General features: G+C 39.9%; 1 protein-coding gene and 1 long non-coding RNA gene across 5 annotated transcripts in view; one reads left to right on the forward strand and one right to left on the reverse strand.

Moving 5' to 3' along the window:
• NRK (Nik related kinase) overlaps positions 1-16,096 on the forward strand; it is a 102,438-nt gene extending 86,342 nt beyond the window's left edge. For 3 of the 4 annotated variants that reach the window (XM_040698858.2, XM_040698859.2, XM_046940040.1), the window contains 5 exons: positions 310-410; positions 924-1,073; positions 3,955-4,114; positions 11,453-11,592; positions 12,400-16,096. In XM_040698858.2, the coding sequence (XP_040554792.1) occupies positions 310-410; positions 924-1,073; positions 3,955-4,114; positions 11,453-11,592; positions 12,400-12,483 (635 nt within the window). In that variant the 3' untranslated portion in view covers positions 12,484-16,096. The remainder of the gene's footprint in view (positions 1-309; positions 411-923; positions 1,074-3,954; positions 4,115-11,452; positions 11,593-12,399) is intronic. The other variant, NM_001031126.3, reaches the window with a different exon arrangement.
• Positions 1-18,432, reverse strand: part of LOC124417961 — a 28,120-nt gene that overhangs the window by 7,447 nt on the left and 2,241 nt on the right. The gene's annotated exons all lie outside the window — the stretch shown is intronic.

An 18,432-nucleotide genomic window follows, 5' to 3' on the forward strand; every position in this document is an offset into this window, starting at 1 on the left:
CAAATAAATTTGACTTTGCTGTAGGGTCAGTACCTTTTTTTTCTGGCTATTGAGAGAAATACGTATATGAAAAGCAATATGTAAATGTTGCTAAGAGTCATCTGGCTTTACTAAGAATAAATGAAGTACGGGTGTGCAGTCGGTATTTCACTGCTGATATTAAACACCAGTGTACAGAATCCATTAGTTTCCTTTGATGGATAGTGCCTATCTCTACCAATAATCCATTGAAATTATTTCTTCTAATGAGATGGTCTTTGATTTGGGAGCCTGTCTGATACCTAAGGAATTGTTCTTCTTGTATTACAGTAAAATATGAGAGAATCAAATTCCTTGTAATTGCTTTGAAAAGCTCAGTGGAGGTTTATGCTTGGGCTCCAAAGCCTTATCACAAATTCATGGCTTTTAAGGTAAGTGAAAACTTCACTTTGGTTCAGATGTACCACCGTCTCTCATCTCCTCTTTGCTTTTTGTTGCTTTGTATAACATTTATTTCTAGTTAAAGATAAAATGGATGTTCCTTTAAAGGAAGTGTAGCTCATTTGATGTAACATTGGAGATGGCAGGCATAAAACTGTCACAGTCACAATTCTGTTAGATGTGAACATCTCATTTCAGTGCTGTGCCGAGATGTTCATTTGAATTCACAAAGCTGATGCTGATTTCCCTCAGAGGAGGAGGAAATCTAACAGAAGCAGCTCTTAGCCTCATTTTTGCCTACCCCATTTCTAGAATCTGGATTCTTTCAAAACACAAGTGAACTACCCAACTCTCTTTGCTACTCAATGGATGGTCCATACTTAACTCCTTAAATATTACATGTTCATGTAGGAAAAATAGGAGATTTTTCAGTTCTGAAAATTCTTAAGATTATGTATGTTAATCTGTAGCAAAGAGCTTTATTGTGTTTTTTCTTTTTCCAGTCCTTTACCTCACTTCATCACAAACCGCTGTCAGTTGACCTCACTGTTGAAAATGGACAAAGATTAAAAGTGATCTATGGCTCTTTAGTAGGCTTTCACGCTATTGATGTGGACTCTGGATCTGTGTATGACCTCTACCTTCCAACACACGTAAGATACTCCAAGAAATTACATAAATGTCTCTGCACTTTGGGCTGTATATTGCTGATAATCTGGTTAAGTGGTGTGCTGTATTTCAAAGCACAGGATAAGAGAATAATTATTGTATACCAGGCAATAGAAATCAACTTTTCATGTGCTTTCATAATAGTGAAGTTCTGTTAAAGGGCTTTTCTTGGATTTAGAATATCTATTTTAATGGTTTAATTTCAGAAAACCTGTTGTGTGGACACTACTATTTTCCATGGATTAATCCTGGAAATTTAGGACTTCTTCAAAGCATATGAAGACAAAATAATATCTCCATGAACTAGGTGACTTTCAGAATCTGCCAGTCTTCTTTTCTGTCTTGATAACAAGCTGATTACATTATCACTGAAACAAGCTGAAATTTGGCCTGTTTAAAAAGACTGTTGCAATGTATTTAAATCTTGATCCACTACCAGCATGTTACCTGTGCGCAAAAGAGTACCTGTAGGTAGAGGAGTTGGGTGCATGTTGATTACATGAGTATACAGGTGCACCCATGCATTTCTTCACCATGGAGCAAACGTGCATTCATTTTACATGATTACTGATTTGAGCTCAGTATGCAAAATGTGGTTTGCGTTTCAGTCATGACTTTGCAGAAATTCAGCTTCCAGACAAAATAAAATTGCTGGTTTTCTTGCTCGTTAGTTGTCCATGAAATCATTCCTTTCATCCAAAGAATGCAGGATTTTCTCATCCAGTTTTTCAAGCAGAAGTAGGCATGGAAGTTCATGTGCATATACTGCATGGTGTACCTGTTCGTTTAGATGATGTTTACTGCTAAAACCCAACTTCACGTAATTCCTCTGTAGAACTGAATGTGGGGCTGTGGAGTATAAAGTTTGTGCTGGTTTTGGTTTTGTTTGCTGGGATTTTTTTGTTATTTTTTAGCCATTCTAGATATTTCATTTTAATGTTATGGGTCTCAAAAGCCACAGAAACTTAGGCGATTAAATCCAAAAAGCTAGCAGGTTTCCATGGCTCCAGTCTGATGGGAGACTCCCAGCCAGGGAACTCCTGTGCTTGCTTGAAAACTTCCCTGAAGTCAACAGAGCTTTATATGGGTAGAGTGATAGCTAATGGGTGCCACTGCCTACTTGTATCCCGAGGCAATAAGTCTTGTTAGGTGGTTTATTTAATTCAACAGTTAGAAGCTTTCTTACCTGTGCAACCGTGGAAAATTCACATCAGTTTATAAATCTAAGCATGAGGCCTGCATGCCACCCTGCAAGTTGGTTGCTAAGTGAGGTGAATAATGACTTGTCAAAAAGATCATCAGCATAATTGCCCAAGATATGAAAGGCAAAGAAAAAGAAATGAAGCTTCTTAGAGGCTTCAGCTTTTCAACAGGCTGCAGGTGTAATTATGTATGTGAGGGGAGAGATTTCCCAGGTGAATGTCCTGAATATGTGGGGCAGCTTTAAGAACGGCTCCCCTCCTGTGTGCTCTTCAACCAGAAATTAGCATGTACTAAAAATATATTTTCCCTTTAGAATTTTAGACCTGAAATAAATCTGCTACTACCGTAGCTCTAACTTCTTCAGTGTTTTGTTATTTCAAAGAGCATCTTATAGAGTGGATAATTTTCTTACGGAGCTTTGTGGTGGCAGCAGACCAGACTTCAGCAGGCTGACTTCAGATACTCTTGCTTTCTGGTAGCCTCTTTTCCTGGTTCCCCACCTCTTTCTCCATCTCTTACCTGCTCCGATCGCTCATGCGAGTACCAAGGCAACGCATTAAAATTGCTCTGCGACTCTGGATACCCGTTCTAGTGTTACGGATAGTTGTTGCGGAGGCACGGAGTCAAGTGGTTGGCCTGAGTGTGTTCAGTTTGGCAAGTACAGCTTCAGTGCTTCTTTACTGTTCTTTGTGCCCTTACGGCATGTGTAAATGTATGTGCTTGCAGAAAAAATGATCTTTGTGTTGCTGGCTGTGAAAATGATGTTGAAACTCCAGTCATATGCTTCCTATTAAAAAAAAATCATTGCGGTGGTTTAATTTTCTATGTAATTAACATCCTGTTTTGAGTAGTGCTTTAAAAAACAGAGTTGCTTTCTTACTGATTTTGAGGCTCTCCTTGTTTTCTTTCGAAAATGCTTTCATAAACCCCCACCTTCATAGCTGTATGCTTAGCCATTTGTTTTCTCACCTGGGACGTGCACTGGCTTGTAGGAGAGACCCTGGTGCATCCAACAGCTGTTAAAATACTTGGTGTGAGTGGCACGCACTGTTTCTTGTGGCATGCAGAATACGTATGCTGAACAGCATTTAAAGAAGGAATTATTGGTAGTGAAGAATGTTGCAAGTGAAGGATGTAGAGCAGCTTGTGTTTGAAAGGTCCAGGTAACTTTTCAGCTTGCTGTAAATACTGTTAAATTTACAGGTTTTTTGGAGGTAGGGAAGTAGCATGGAAAGTGAAAGCACTGATTTCCTGTAATGTGGAAGCTTTTGTCCTTCCTCCATCTCCAAATAACTGAATTCAAATTTATTTTACCTTTCTTCTATTTGTATGATGCAGGCACCTTGTGAATGAATAAGTAAGTATTTTTGTGTCTCAGAGGCTCTATGACTTCTTGAAACCAATTAATACTGGTAAATATAAAGTAAATATTCAACATTGATCTGTTCGCAAACCTACTGTACTTTCTGAAGGAGGGAGGAGAGTAGAAAATCCATTTCAGAGGCTAACCAGCAAACGCTACAGCTTTTCTTAAAAACAGGTGTCTCTGTCACTTTCCATGAACTAGTTCTTTTAATTGCTCTGCCAAGCTAGTTAGATTGATGTAATCGCTAAAACTGCAGTCTGTTTTCTGATATCAATCATAGTAAAATATGATCCTAGATCCAAGGAGCTATTCGCCCACATGCCATTATCATCCTCCCAAATACCAGTGGAATGGAACTTCTACTCGCCTACGAAGATGAAGGCATCTACATTGATATATATGGGCATTTCACAAAGGAAACAGTTTTGCAGTGGGGAGAAATGCCAGCATCTGTAGGTACGTATGAAAAACAGCACTTTATTAAGTGTAAGATTCTGCTGCATGAAACCTGGCTTCTTCATGAGGTTCTATTTATGGCAGAGTGGTTATATGGCACATAAAGCAACTTCTGAGTAAACCAGATATCTGAAGAGTGAAGAGATTTAGGTATGTTTATGCTGAGACAGCCAGTGACTGCAGTAGGGTCTTCTTGTTTGGATCACAGTTTGTACTCTTGTCATACTGTTTATTGCATCATACCTGTACTATGCAGCCAAGCTTTGCTGAGGGTGCAGCCTACCACACATTTTCACAGAGAGTTATGTGAATCACAGATACAGAAGGGGGCTTGTGTCACAGCCCATAGCATTTTATGTAAAAATTCACAACGGTAGAAAGGTGGGTTATTGAAAAGGTTTGCAACGGCTGTCAAATGGCCCCTTAATTTTATCACAGGGTATTTCTAAGAGATTCTCAATCTCTCCATTTCCAGTGAGTCTGGAGGAGAAGGTTCTCACTGTAATTGCAGCCTGGACAGCTGTTTATTTCACTTTCCCCAGAGGGCTTCCCCTTATCTGTGTGAGGAAAACCAAGAACAACACAGGCAGATTTTTGTTTTTATTATTTGTTGCTTTTAATTTCTTTTCTGGCTCACTCCAGTTCTCCTATATCTTAAAACAAACATACAAACAACAAAGCCCAAGACATTCAGACTGTTCAAAAGCAAATTACTAGCTTCCCAGGAACTGGATGCTGTAGTGAAACACTGAGAATGTTCACTTTTCTCCTTCCACTTCTAGCTGTGTAATTTTAGAAAAAGCCCATTAACATCAGTAGATTAACACCCCTGAGTAAATAGAAGGTCTGTCATTTGTAGAGTTTTCAACAGTTGTGAGAGCATGAAAGCAACCACTGGAACATAGACTGCTACAAGAGAACTTGTTGTTTTTGCACTGTTAGAATAAAATTCAGCACCAAAACTGCTTCACTTCCAAGAATAAGAATAAGGTATGAAGTCATAAGCTAACTGTATAGTATTTCCTTCCTCCAGATTTGCCTATTTCTGCTTTTCAGCCCATATCTGGATCTGCGGGGCATAACTAAAATCTATCAAGTCATTTCACTGTTATTTATATGAATATCTAATAGTCATATGTATAAATTGTATTCTGCACTCCCTCTGAATTAATGTTAGACATACCATAAGAAATAATCAATAATCAAAGAGCAATTACTCAGGAAGGGGAGGAAGAGTTCTAAAGAGAAGTAATGAATATAACTGAAAGCCACACTGAAGAATTACAGATGAATTTCGTTTTGGGAAGTACTTCCTTAAGCCTTAATAAAAGTAGCAAGCTGGTCACTGTTACTAGATAATTAGCCAAAGCGTTTCAAAGATGATTCATAAGGAACAAAGGGTTTTTTTACATCCTGCTCTAGAAAGGGAGATGTTGCAAGAATGGGTGCATATATTTATAACTCCTAGTTAGAAATCTGCACTTTGTGACGCTGGGCCCTGACTGCCCTCAGAGCTTTCTCACTTCAGCTGGACAGTCTGCAGGAATGCCTCAGCAGTGGACCAGAGGGAGCTTAAGTCCCTTGTACTCAACACTGCCGGAAGTACTGAATCATCAAACCCACATTGATGTGAGACAGGTTTGTCAAGCACTCTTGTGCCTGGGAGTCACGCTGCCTCCAATTCAGTAGAAACTTCCTTGCCTTGAAGTGAATAAAGCATCACTGCTTTGGGCCAGCTGAGCATGTGATCCTTTGTGCCAGCTCATTACTCTGAGTTCTGTCTGCATCTGCCTAGGTATGATATTCTCAGTTTCTCAAGATTGGCTACATCTTAAGAGAAGGAGTGCTATTTGAGCACTCTACGTGCTTTCATGCAGCCATTTTTCTTCTATCACTACGATAATCATCTGCACAGAAAGCCATCAGTACAAAATTAACCACTTATGGTACAGTATGCCGGGGCAGTCCTACAGATACTGGTTGGAGCAAACACTTCTAGAGGTAGTACCCTGTCTGATGAATTTTACTGTATTAGGAGTCTTGTACATGAATTGTTGGAGGAGACAGCAACCAGCAGAGGGGAAGGCATCCCATCTGGGTACAGGTAGATAGGATGGGTGCAGTAAAACATCCCACTGAGGTAGGAGAGGGTGAGTTCGATGCAGGGTTTAAGACAATAAGGTTAAGAGAGCTGAGTAAACAGATGGCTCCTTGTCCAGTTCTTAGTTTAATTATTTTGACCTAAAACTTCTCTAGTTGGTTAAGTGTATCTTGAGTACTAAATAGATAAATAAAAACCCCATATTATAACTGAGTGATTTAGGGCAGGGAAACTAAATATAGCTTGCTCTCACAGTCTTCAAATTGGGACCTCTATAACCTATCTATTAATAAGAAATTGGAGAGAGGAAACTCAAATCCATTGGGAAATTAAAATTGTAGAAGTACTCTATCCACGTTCAATCTGAAAGACATTTCATATATGTAGGGCTAAATATAAATAGAGCTGTTACGTTTCCTTTCTATAAAACAAGATTTAAAAAGGGTTTAAGAAACATCAAGTTAATAAGATTTAGGAGCACCTTCTGCCCTTCTGTGTGAATAACGAATTATTTAACGTATGTCTTGGAGGGCTGTCACAAAACCAGGTACTCCAAAAGAGTGGGGAACCAATACAAGTTCTGATTTCCTTTGCTGGGTACATATTAAAGGCAAGGACTTTATGTGGAGAAACTATGCTACCAAACACTGGTTGTATTACTGTATGAGTGCTCTATCAATTATCCTTAGCAGATCTTGAAATATTTTTCAACTCACGCTCAGAAAATACCTGCTTCTGGCTGAATGATTTTTGTAGCTCAGATCTCCTCCCCAGATTTTCCAGCAAACAGCACACGAACAAGAAGCCCTTCACCCTGACCACATTTCTGGCTTTTCCCAAAGAGGAAGGACTTAACAGAAGTCATGATTTCATAGAGCACATGCGGTTTGACTGAAGGGCCAAAGAATGATTCATTAGAAGTAAAGAAGGACTCAGTTTTAAGATCTGTATGTTCTGTAATAGCTGCTATCTTTCACTGTCAGCAATGTCACTGGCCATACCGCTTTTAAAAGTTCATGCCCAGCTGCATACTTGCCTGAAGCAATTTCTCTAACGTGTATAGAAAAGCAAAATTCAGAAAGGTTTTTTTTGCACTGAATTTCACATATGTATATGCTGACTCTCTCCAAAAATGAATTCAGTACATCATTGTAATCCATAAAATGGAATTTGATGTAACGACATAGGCATACCAAAATGGGTCAGCATCTCTTAATTCATATTCAGTTTGTTCATTTCAAACTTCTTGGCTTATTTGGAATCAGTTACCTGGGGAATTTTAGGAGTCTCCATCACCAGAGGCTTTTAACGTCAGGTGAGACAAACAGAAGTGATACCAGTGTGGTGCAGAGAGATGGACGGAAGAGAAGGTGCATTAAGGTCCTTTCCCACCCTATTTCTGTAACACTAATCAGAAAATCCTGACTTTCTGTTATTTTGCTAAAAGCTGGCCTGATTTTGCTCTTGTGCATAGATAAATTGGTAATAACTGCTTAGGGCAGTGAGTCACATTCAGTGCATTAGATCAGAAGAGGGATTTCTGAAGGGAAGAAGAAAAAAAAAATGAAAAGCTTAAGAAGGGAACTAAGGTTCTAGAAGTAGCTGGGCTGGCTCTGTGATACAAAGGGCACTTCTCAGACTGCCCAGACTACTGATGTGAGAGCGAGAGATCATTAGCTCACGTCAGCAGCACTACATAGAAGCTAATGGCTTCAATATGGCTCAGTTATTTCTCTCACCTTTTCTGCCTCCCTCAACCATTTCCCCTTGAAGCAGTCACTTCCATGAGTGGGGGCTCTCCTCAGCCTAATGCTAAACACACAGTGTAAACAGGAAGCACCAAGTAGGTGGTCTTGCCCCAGTTTTAGAGCAATCTTAATGCTTTCACGATGTTAAGAGACTGATTTTGATCCCACTTCCTTAAACTGACTTTATGGTGTATATTCTTTGATCTCCAGGGAGTAATACTGGTATAGATGGTGTAACAAGAACCACAGCTGAGGCACAACTGCGAGTCTTTTGCATACATGGTAATGTGAGTGAGGCAGGGGAGACTCTGGCATTGCTCCAGAAGTTTAAGCAGTGTTGGCACACTGGTCTGAACTGATATACACCTTTTCTGCCAAGCTATCCAAAGGACATGAGCAGCTCACTCTGCCTAGGATTGCTGGAAACCAGTACAATCTGGCACCATAATATAAATATACTTCAGTTTTAACAGCTGGAAGCAGAGAATATTTTGATACAAAGCTTGTTGAGGTAGAAAGTGGACTCAAAATAACTATTCCAAACTTGCTTACAATATAGGAGCTTTTGTTCCAGAGTAAGTAGACTTGAGTCTGAGTATCTAATCTGCTGGCAATTCATTCCATATGACACATTTGTATTTTAGGGTAAGTGCTCTCACATGGGAAGAATATAAAGACTCAGCACTGAACTTTGAATTCACAATCTGCCATTCTCCAAATTAATTTCCATGTATACACTAGTCCTTAGGTGTGGATAACCTCACAAATGATATAGTGAGGTCTTTCTGTTGGCATATATGTCTACAGATGCAATTTGAGAAAAAATCTTGATTCTGCCATTGGAATGAGTGACCCAGTCATCCAAGGCCTTCAATCTTGGATGACCTAGAGGTTGTAGCATAGTCTGACTAAGCTGTTACTGAGAGCTGCACGGCTGATATCAAATTAATGTCTGCCACGGGTATTGATACAGCCGATACAGACGTAGGGTACTGACAACTTGAGTGCAGATTTCAGAAAGTAGAAAATATAAGAAGGAGAATTACGAGTGGATTAGGTCTTTGATGTTGGATGTACATACTAAACTGTGTAGCCACAGAATATCTTCATGCTGTTTATATTGCATATAAACAATTACATATATATAATTGTTTTCACCTCCCTTAATGTCCCACCCTCCAGAATCATAGCCCAACTGTGTGTGTGTTTGCTGTATTTAAAAGCTAAGTTTGAAAACGTTAACACAGTGTCAGTGGTTGCAAAAAACAGCAGATGTATTATACTGTATCATCTTTACTTTTATGGTCTAAGCCTACTTTATTGCAAGGCTTTAAGAAACAGACATTGCTTGCATTAAAAATGTAGGACAGGCAGGCACTACCCACTGAAGCTAAAAAAATAGTCAGATGCATGCATTCCATCTAGACCATTTCAGAGTGCCACAAATCTCAGACTAATAAAAAAACAATTCATAGCTGAGCAAGAATAGTTTCTGAGCGTTGGCTATCTAGAGCATAAATAATGTGTTTTGTACTGTGGAAGCCAATACATACAATAGTCAGAGGTCTTCCACTGAAACTGTGCCTAATTTGAAATCTGTGGTGTTAACTCCTTCGGCACTATCCTGATTTCTCATCTAACTGCCAGATTCAAAGGGAATAACACAGTATGCTTCCACAGTGCTGGAGTATCTTCTTGTGTTACGTGCAATATCTTCAAAAACAAATGAGGGGAAGACAGTAGCTAAAAGGACACTAAATAATGGTGCCTTAGTCTACAGGGAGCTGTTGGAGAGGGTCCAGAGGAGGGCCACAAAGATGATCAGAGGGCTGGAGCACTTCCCCTATGAAGACAGGCCGAGGGAGCTGGGCTTGTTCAGCCTGGAGGAGGCTGTGGGGGACCTAATTGCAGCCTTTCGGTACCTAAAGGGAGTTTATAAACAGGAAGGGAGTCAACTCTTTGAAAGGGTAAATAACAGCAGGACAAGGGGAAATGTTTTTAAGTTGAAGGAGGGAAGATTTAAGTTGGATGTCAGGGGGAACTTCTTTTCTATGACAGTGGTAAGGTGCTAGAAGAGGCTGCCCAGAGAGGTTGTGGATGCCCCGTCCCTGGAGGTGTTCAGGGCCAGGTTGAATGGGGCCCTGGGCAGCCTGGTATTAGATATGGAGGTTGGTGGCCCTGCATGCGGCAGGGGGGTTGGAGCTTGATGATCCCTGAAGTCCCTTCCAACCCGGGCCGTTCTATGATTCTGTATTCTATAGTCTCAGATTCAAAAGCATTTAGACTGCCTCAGACTCAGTAGTTCACATGTACATACCTAATACATACCTATCTTCCTCGTGAATGGGTACAGACAGACAACTGAGATTTTTCTTGAACGTGTGCTGTGAAAGGATGAGATACAAAATGAGCACAGGTTGCAGCAAGAGAAATTCCAGTTACATATTAGGAAGATGTGTTTAACCACAAATGTCACGAAGCACTGCAAGAAGGGCACAGAGAGGTTGTGAAATAAATACCCTTCAAAACATAACTGGACAAGATCCTCAGTAACCTTGTCTAGTCTAGCCCTGCTCTGAATGGGAAGTTGCAGAAGATGCCCTTCACAGCTTTCTCCCCACTTTTTGTGATTCTAAAATATATATAGATGTGTCCTTTAGGTAAATGTAGAATCCAAAATAAGACTGAGAAACTGAAATTCAGTTGCTCTTCCCTACAGATTTTGTATAAAACTCTAGGGAAATTTAGAAATCATCCACAATATATTGTTATCAAATAGAAATGTTTCAGATCTATATTAATATAAACAAGGTGAGAATCAGTTTTTCAGCTGTTAAGTATCTAATTTTCACGGTCTTATAGCACTCATTTCTCAAATCTGCAATACAAAAAAAAAAAATGTTTGTAGGAAAAAGAAAGGTTCCAGTCTCCTGAGTGAACTCAAGAGGAGGGGATGGAATCTTGCTTTGGTTACCTGGAGCACTGTGGTCACTCTTCTATAGAGAAGTAAAAACAAAGGGCAATAATACAGCCAGAATGCAGATATTAGAAATACTAAGAAATAGAATTACAGAAAAGGAAAGAATAAAATTTAAAAAAACTTACAATTAGAAAGCTTTGAAATTCTGGACAAAATTGCTTTTCAAACACAAATGTGCCAGCATCCCCAGCGAGAGGCTTGCCTTGCTGCACCCTCAGCAGCTCCTGCTTTACAGTACCACTGCTAGTCTCCTTTCAAGCTCTGTATTGTAAGCTAGGATTTAGCCCTTCAAAACATACCAGCAAAGTCTTTGTGCACGACTCCCTTTTTTGAAGCTAGTACTGTATTCCAGCTATAGATTGAGCTCTCACAAATGACTATATATGCGTTTGGGGTTCCGTTCTGTAAAAAATTCTCACATGGGATTAGAAATAGTGTACAAATAGTAACAAGCAAGTATATTGTTAGCATTTTTTAACCAACCAAATCCATTTCTTTTCTTCTTATAGCTTACCTTCAATCTAATCAGGTCATGGGCTGGGGAGAGAAGGCGATTGAACTGCGCTCTGTGGAAACAGGGAATCTGGAAGGAGTATTTATGCACAAGAAAGCGCAGAAACTAAAATTTCTATGTGAAAGAAATGACAAGGTACAGAAATGGCTGCAGTGTGTTGATTGAAACAAAAACAAGTAATTCTCAACTATAAGACTAGTACCATTTAATGTTTTAACTGCATATTTACATCGGTTATTTCTTACCTTAGCATGACCTTCCCAACCAAAGCAAATGTGGACAGTGAGCCCACAAAGCAGTCACTGTAGATACTCCACACGTGTGCACAGGCCTACTTTATCCAGCAGCATTACACCTGCTTTCCACATAGTTTTCACTAATTTCAAAGGTGATAGCAAATACAGACAGTTTAAACTGGGCAGACTTGAGCAAAGCAAGCACAGTGGGCAGGCTGGGAGCCAGCTCTGGTAATGCCCAAAGACAGGACTGCCCCTCCTGTGCTGCTGAAATGGCATACCATGCGGAGCAGCCATTAGGGTCCAAACAAACTAACACATCGACAACAAAACAGAACCATAAAACACTCTCTGATACTGCAAACACTAGAATATGGATAATCAAGTAGCATTTCTTGCATATGGCATTACAGTGCTTGATAAATACCATCTGAAAACTGTTTAGAAAAACTAGTCCCCCAAACTGCTAAGATTAATTGTTTTAAACTGTGTTCTTATGATTTTACAAGTAGAAATATACCATAGATATATCATAGCTGTAGCACAAGCCTTGTTTCATTTTTAAAAGTTCCTCATGGAATCAAAATTGAGTTGTGATTTATATATCCTTACACTTGAGACTCAGGTGTTCTCTCAGATTCCCTGTGTGGGTAAAAATATTGTTGTAAATGCAATCTGACTACCTTCTTTTTCCTTCTCTTTCTAGGTGTTCTTTGCATCTGTACAGTCAGGAGGCAGCAGTCAAATTTACTTTATGACTCTCGGTCAAAATGTACTATTCAACTGGTAAATCACATCAAAATGAAGGATACTTTGAAATTCCCTGTAGCTAGCTGTGTAAAATGCTTGGAGGTAATACATACGAATTTGCACTTTTTACCTACAAAAATCTTGTCATTATTATCAAAATTCACATTCTTGCAGTTTGAAAAGAGTTCTATTTTCCCGTCAAAATCTTGTAAACACACCTAGCTCGTCTTCTCAAACATCTTGCAATCAAAGACTGTATTCATACTGTTAGGAGAGAGCAAGTTTAATGAAGAATGTATCCAATATAACAAGCTCGTGTACTCTGGTGAGTGCAGTTTCTTTTATTACAGATAATGTAATGTTATCATCTCGAACTGAAGTCTCTTTTTTAGACAGCAACATCTCTACATAGATATAAAAACAGGTTGGATGGCAAATTGGAATATGTTTTAATTGTTTTTTAGCCTGTTATGTATTTTAAGCAAGTCATTATTATTTCATGAAGACTTGCTTGTCTGAGTCTTATCATCAGCGAAAGAGCAAATGTTCATGAAGGGGCCTGATGCAGTTCAGGGTGCAGAGGAGTCACGTCCTGTGGCAGAGAATGGGTGCTTTTTCCTGCAGTGCTGTAAAGGCAGCTGCCTGGAGCCACGTGCCCTGTGTGGTAGATCTTACAAAAGGCAGGGAACAGACTTTGTGTTTCTCTCAGGGCTGGAAGCCTGAGCCAATAGACACAGTTACTGTAGAACGTATTTGTAAAAACAGTTTAAATAGTAGTTTGTCTTAATATATGCCGTGCAGAGCAGAACTTGGAACTTCTACTCAACCAAGGGACCCACACTCGTGTGAGTTGCTTTAAAGGCACTACCCATGTACATAAGCCACAGGATTAGGCACCATCTTTTCTTTCTTGCTTGCTCTCTTAGCAACAAGTCTTCATGCATTTGTATGTAAATATAGTCTTTCCAAAATGGATATTAACAAATGTATTCTGAATATAGTTATGAAAATACCCAAAGAGTTAATCTATTATAAATAGAATATATAAATAATTTCAGGTGCTTTCTATGCTAATTGCATCAAAATAAAGCTGCATCCACTAGTGTTATCGGTGCCAGTGTTTCTGCATAAATTTGTTCTCAGGGGCATGTAATTTGGCCATAAAACTACACAGACATTCTGTGATTAAATCGTAGGGTTTGATGCAGTCATCATTTAGTTCATTTTTGGATATGCTTTGAGAATGTGAAGCATCAAATGCAACACAAAAGAGCTTATTCAAGACATGATACAGTATGGATGATGCCGCAGGCAAAAATGGAATTGATAGCTATAGTGTTTGGAAATAGGCGTTTTATTACTTGAAATACGTGATAGTGAAAGGTGCGGGGAAAGTGTATTGGAATATCTCTGGTTGTCTACCTCAAGGATGATGATACACAGTTTACTAAGGGGAGAAATAAAGTTGTTAAAACTGATAGCCGTTTTTTACAGCGTGTCAAGCTAAGGCAGTGTCAGCAGTCGTTTGTGACTGACTGGTGCTCAGACCGCGGCCATCAGCTCCAGAACTGCTATCCTTGTACAAAACAGCAGCACAGAATCAAAGTAGGGACTCATCGGCCCTTCCCTGCAGTGGCACTTCTACTGCTGCAGGCAGATCAGAGATGCCTGCACCATTGCTTGTCTGTGTTCTTTGGTTGTGCGGAAGACTGCGCTTTCCGAAGTTATTAACCTAGCACTTTCCACGAGCACTAGCTTATCTCAAAATGTATAGTGTTTTTTTATGAAGTATTTTCCTCTGCAGTGTTTTAACTTAGAGAAGCCTAAGCCATGCTAGAGTATATGTGCAGTTACATACTCAAAGTAAACTTAAATGCAGGCAAGTAATCTGCTTGTGTGCAGATTTAAAATCTGAGTGGTGGGCAAAGCTGCATGAAACAGGTCTCTGTCTCTGATGCTCCTACCTGGCATCTGTGCCAGGGCCTGAGACAACTGAATGAAGCAGACATTTTTACCTGGCTCGGCTCCCTTTGCTACTGAGCACTGTGCTTATTTTGATCAACTTTTACCAGAAACAAACAAACAACAGCAAAAGAACAGAAACAAAGATGAAAGTTACAGGGAAAAGAAAAAATTACAATCAATCAGAAATACAACTTACTTGCTTTTACTTCAAATAAAAAGTCTAAGAAACTGTGAAGAACACCTTTCATTTCCTACCCAGTGGGTGTGCAAAACTTGCTTGCAAAACTGCTCTTGCCATAAGCAATCAGTGACCCAGGCTGCTCGACAGTATTTTTTAAAGTGTGCTTATCACAGCAGCCTCTGCATTACATGGGAGGCATATGAATTACTCCCCTCCTCCCATGTTGGTGCCAACAGGTAGGAGGCAGATCTTCTTGGTGCTAGGCACTAGATTAAAAGGATTTAGCAGAGAACAATGGAAATTTAGGCCATCCTGTGCCAAGGGATTAAAGAAGCAAACTTGTTTAATATTACTGAAACTGCAAAGTGTGACAGTAAGAGGATACTGTGTGAAAATGTTTAGCTCCACACCAAGAAATAAACAAAGTGAGCTTGAGAGAAGGAACTTGTGCTACTGCATTAAGATTTTAATCTCTCATTCAGCTTCCTTCTGTTAGTTCTGTTTTCTTTTGAGCTGATTCAAGTAAGTGGATTGGATTTTCACCGTTCAGTTTGCATGTAAAACCACTGAATTATTGAGGTTACAACCACATGTAAATATGAAAAGAATCAGGACCTTAGAGGTGAATGCTGATAAAGGATTTAAAAGCAGTATTCCAAATAATAATGGCAGTTGGGTGTAACAGGGAGAAGAACGTGGTATTTTCTCTTTCTCAGAGAGAAAATCAGAATGGGTGAGCATGAGAAAGGGCCCAGAGATGTTGAGAAGAGTAACTGACAAGAGTGTAAGTGGCTGAAGAGGAAGGAGAAGCTGAAGAAAATAAAAAGGAGTAGCTAAAGGGAGGCAGGGGATGTCTGGAACAGCATATTACTGTAGGAGGAATGAAAGGTTAAGAAATGTTACCAGAAGTAACCAAAGGGAAGGGTATCTGGAATGGCTGGGTGGTTTGAACACTGAATGGCAGCGATCTGAGTAACTCCAGTTCAAAGCAAAAGTTCAAAGGCTCGAGAAAAAAAAATTCCAGAGACCCAAGGCTTTCCTGGCATAAATTTAACTATGCAAAATGTGTATCAGATTTTGTTTCATTTTGTGAGGAGTTTCTTTAGCTAAATACTTTAACTTTTGAGACCAAGGAGGGAACTGCTGAACTAAGTATGGTTTTCCAGTAATGTCTCTTTAAAGCAATGCAATAGGGACAGAAGGGCAGAATGTTACAGTTCCATAACAGTATTCCATTGGTACATGCAGTATTCTAATGGCAGGTGGTGCTCCTACCATTGCATTTGCCCAAACGAGTCTGCGCTAATACTGCATCAAGGTAGTACTGTATGTGCCTGCTGTAATTTTAAGAGCAGTGAACTCTGTTCTACAGCCTGAACCTTGACATATGACTTTAAAAGCAGGGGACAATGCAAGCTATGTACTGTACATCATGTATGTGGGTTTTTTATTGTTCCCTAATGTAAAACTGAAACTAATAAAAAACTGCTTTGAAAATTGAAATTAACATTGGTGTCTCGTAAGATTCTGTTATATTGGCATAAGCTATTGTAGAAGTCATAGAAAGCATTGTTGGTTTGTTTTGCAAATCCTGTGAGTATGGCTATTTCTGCCTGTATCTGCCTATAGACATAAAATAATACACTTCCTTGGAGTGGATAAAAATACTGAGGGGACACTGAGAGTTCAGACTGCACAGAATTTAAGTAAGGGTGACAGCCAGCACTGTGCTGTGTGTGCTGCTAACGAGCTTTATCAGTGAGTTTCTGTGCTCCTACCTTCCTCTTTGCACAAATTCCCAGTGGAACTGGGGAGACACAACAGCTTGCAGACACCTGACACTGCAAGAACTGGTTCTGTGTATCTGCATCAGCCTGAATGCCTGGTTAGTCCATTCACTTTTTCTTGGGTATGCTCACATAGTCTTTGCTGCAGCAGAAAAACTGTACTGCTAGATCTGAGGTGTGAGCACACTGTAGCTCTATCACTTTAGAGTGAGAATTAGGAAATTTTCCATTTATGCCAGTGTTGGTGTTGGAAAGGGTAAGGGCAGAATGGGAGATTTCTCTGAAATATTTGTAATGAAGATGAGTGTCGTTCATCCATGCTCTGTCTCTTCTATGCTAGCAGAGCACGCTGGCTCAAGCATTCATTATATGGAATGGACTCTGTATTGTAAGTTTAACCACGGTTGCTTGCTTGGGCACGTAGCTTAGTTTATCCAGTGTTCTTACCACCAGAAGTTGTATGACTGAGCTTCAGTCACACAGTGCCCCAGAATTCTTCTACACCAGTAACTCTAAATGAGTTTCTCTCCCCAGCACAAGAAGAAACATCAGGCTTCAGTTCTAGTACTATTCTGCCTGAACAGGTGCTTCCCTCTGCTTTTTTATTTCCTACTTCCAAATGAGGAATAGCTGCAGGATGAACAGAGAAGCAATTCTGGAATTCCTCCTTTGCCCGCACCAGTAACTCTGCTATAAAAGAAGTACAGTGATTCATTTATGCATTGTTAGTAGATTTGCAGATGTCACTGATATTGCAGAAAAATATTTTGACATAAGAAAAAGTATGGGTTTTGTTTGTTTGTTTGTTTGTTTTCCTGGAACAACTGTGAAAAACTATCTAGTACTCAGCCCCAGATGTGCGTAAAGACTTTCAGATGCTGACCCAAGCATCAAATGTTTCAGAGGTGTGGCTGTGGTTTCCATTTTCCACATCAATTACTACCAGACCTTTCCCCCTCCCCTTAGCTAAGATGGTTCCAAGATAGTTCCATCTACTAAGGGCAGTATGTGTCTCATCCATGTTAGCTTTTACAAAAAGATAAGCAAATTTCTCCCTTCACAAAAACAGGCAGGTAAACAAGCAGTCTTTTGTCTAAAAAAGTTTCAGGAACCAGAACTTGAAAAGTAGTCAGCAAATGGCTCTCTGTACCTTCTACCATTACTGTGAAAATAGCAGCTCTTTTGCCATTTCTCTTAACACTTCTCCATTTTTGTCTAGTTATAAATGTAAAAATAAATGTTGACATGTACTCTGTCTGGGCTGTTCTAAAAGATGATATCCCTAAGTCCTGGCAAGCACGCTGCCCCAGCCTGAAGGGCGTGCTCCTAAGTTTCCCAGCTGCTCCAGTTATAGGCCTGGTGTGCATACCCCAGCCAAAAACCAGCACTAAAGGTAGTGTGAGAAAGGAAACCAAAACTGATAACATCTGAACAAGTGACACCTGCTAGAGGTCTGCAGCCAAACTAGACAAAATGCCCGGTGAAGTCAGATGACAGTAATATAATGAGAGCAAATAAAGGTAATCCCAACTCTAACCTGCAAGGATTAGGTTTGGGAGTTGGTTTACCCTGCTCAGTCCAGTAGTAAGAGATTTTTGTCTTCTTTGGATCCATGTACTAAGCAGATCCCTATGGCAGGTGCTACAAGAAATGACAAAGGAACCTCTACAGACTAAAATCTGCCCTCCTCCCCCTACACTAATGCTCAGTGGCATGAATCGATTGATGTGCAGGTAGGTGTGATGAGCCAGAATCTTGAGGAGTACCGCCATCTCATCCTACCCTTATACAGGAATATGCTGTGGCAAATACTAACCAAATAAAAAGCAAACTGGGCCCAACTCTGGCACTTGTCTGTGTGACTAAACATTACAATTCAATTCATTTGCAACAAAAAAACATTATTCACCCTCTGATCATCCTTATTCATGATCCTCTCCTGCTCCCCACCCTGTTATTCCACTGCAATACTGCTACAAAAACAGGTTGCAACCTGCTAGAGACTGAGCATGCAGGAGCAAGTTCCAGACTCCATCCATATACTGATTCACTTGAC

The sequence above is a fragment of the Gallus gallus genome, chromosome 4 (assembly GCF_016699485.2).
Source record: "Gallus gallus isolate bGalGal1 chromosome 4, bGalGal1.mat.broiler.GRCg7b, whole genome shotgun sequence".
Classification (NCBI taxonomy): Eukaryota; Metazoa; Chordata; class Aves; order Galliformes; family Phasianidae; genus Gallus; species Gallus gallus.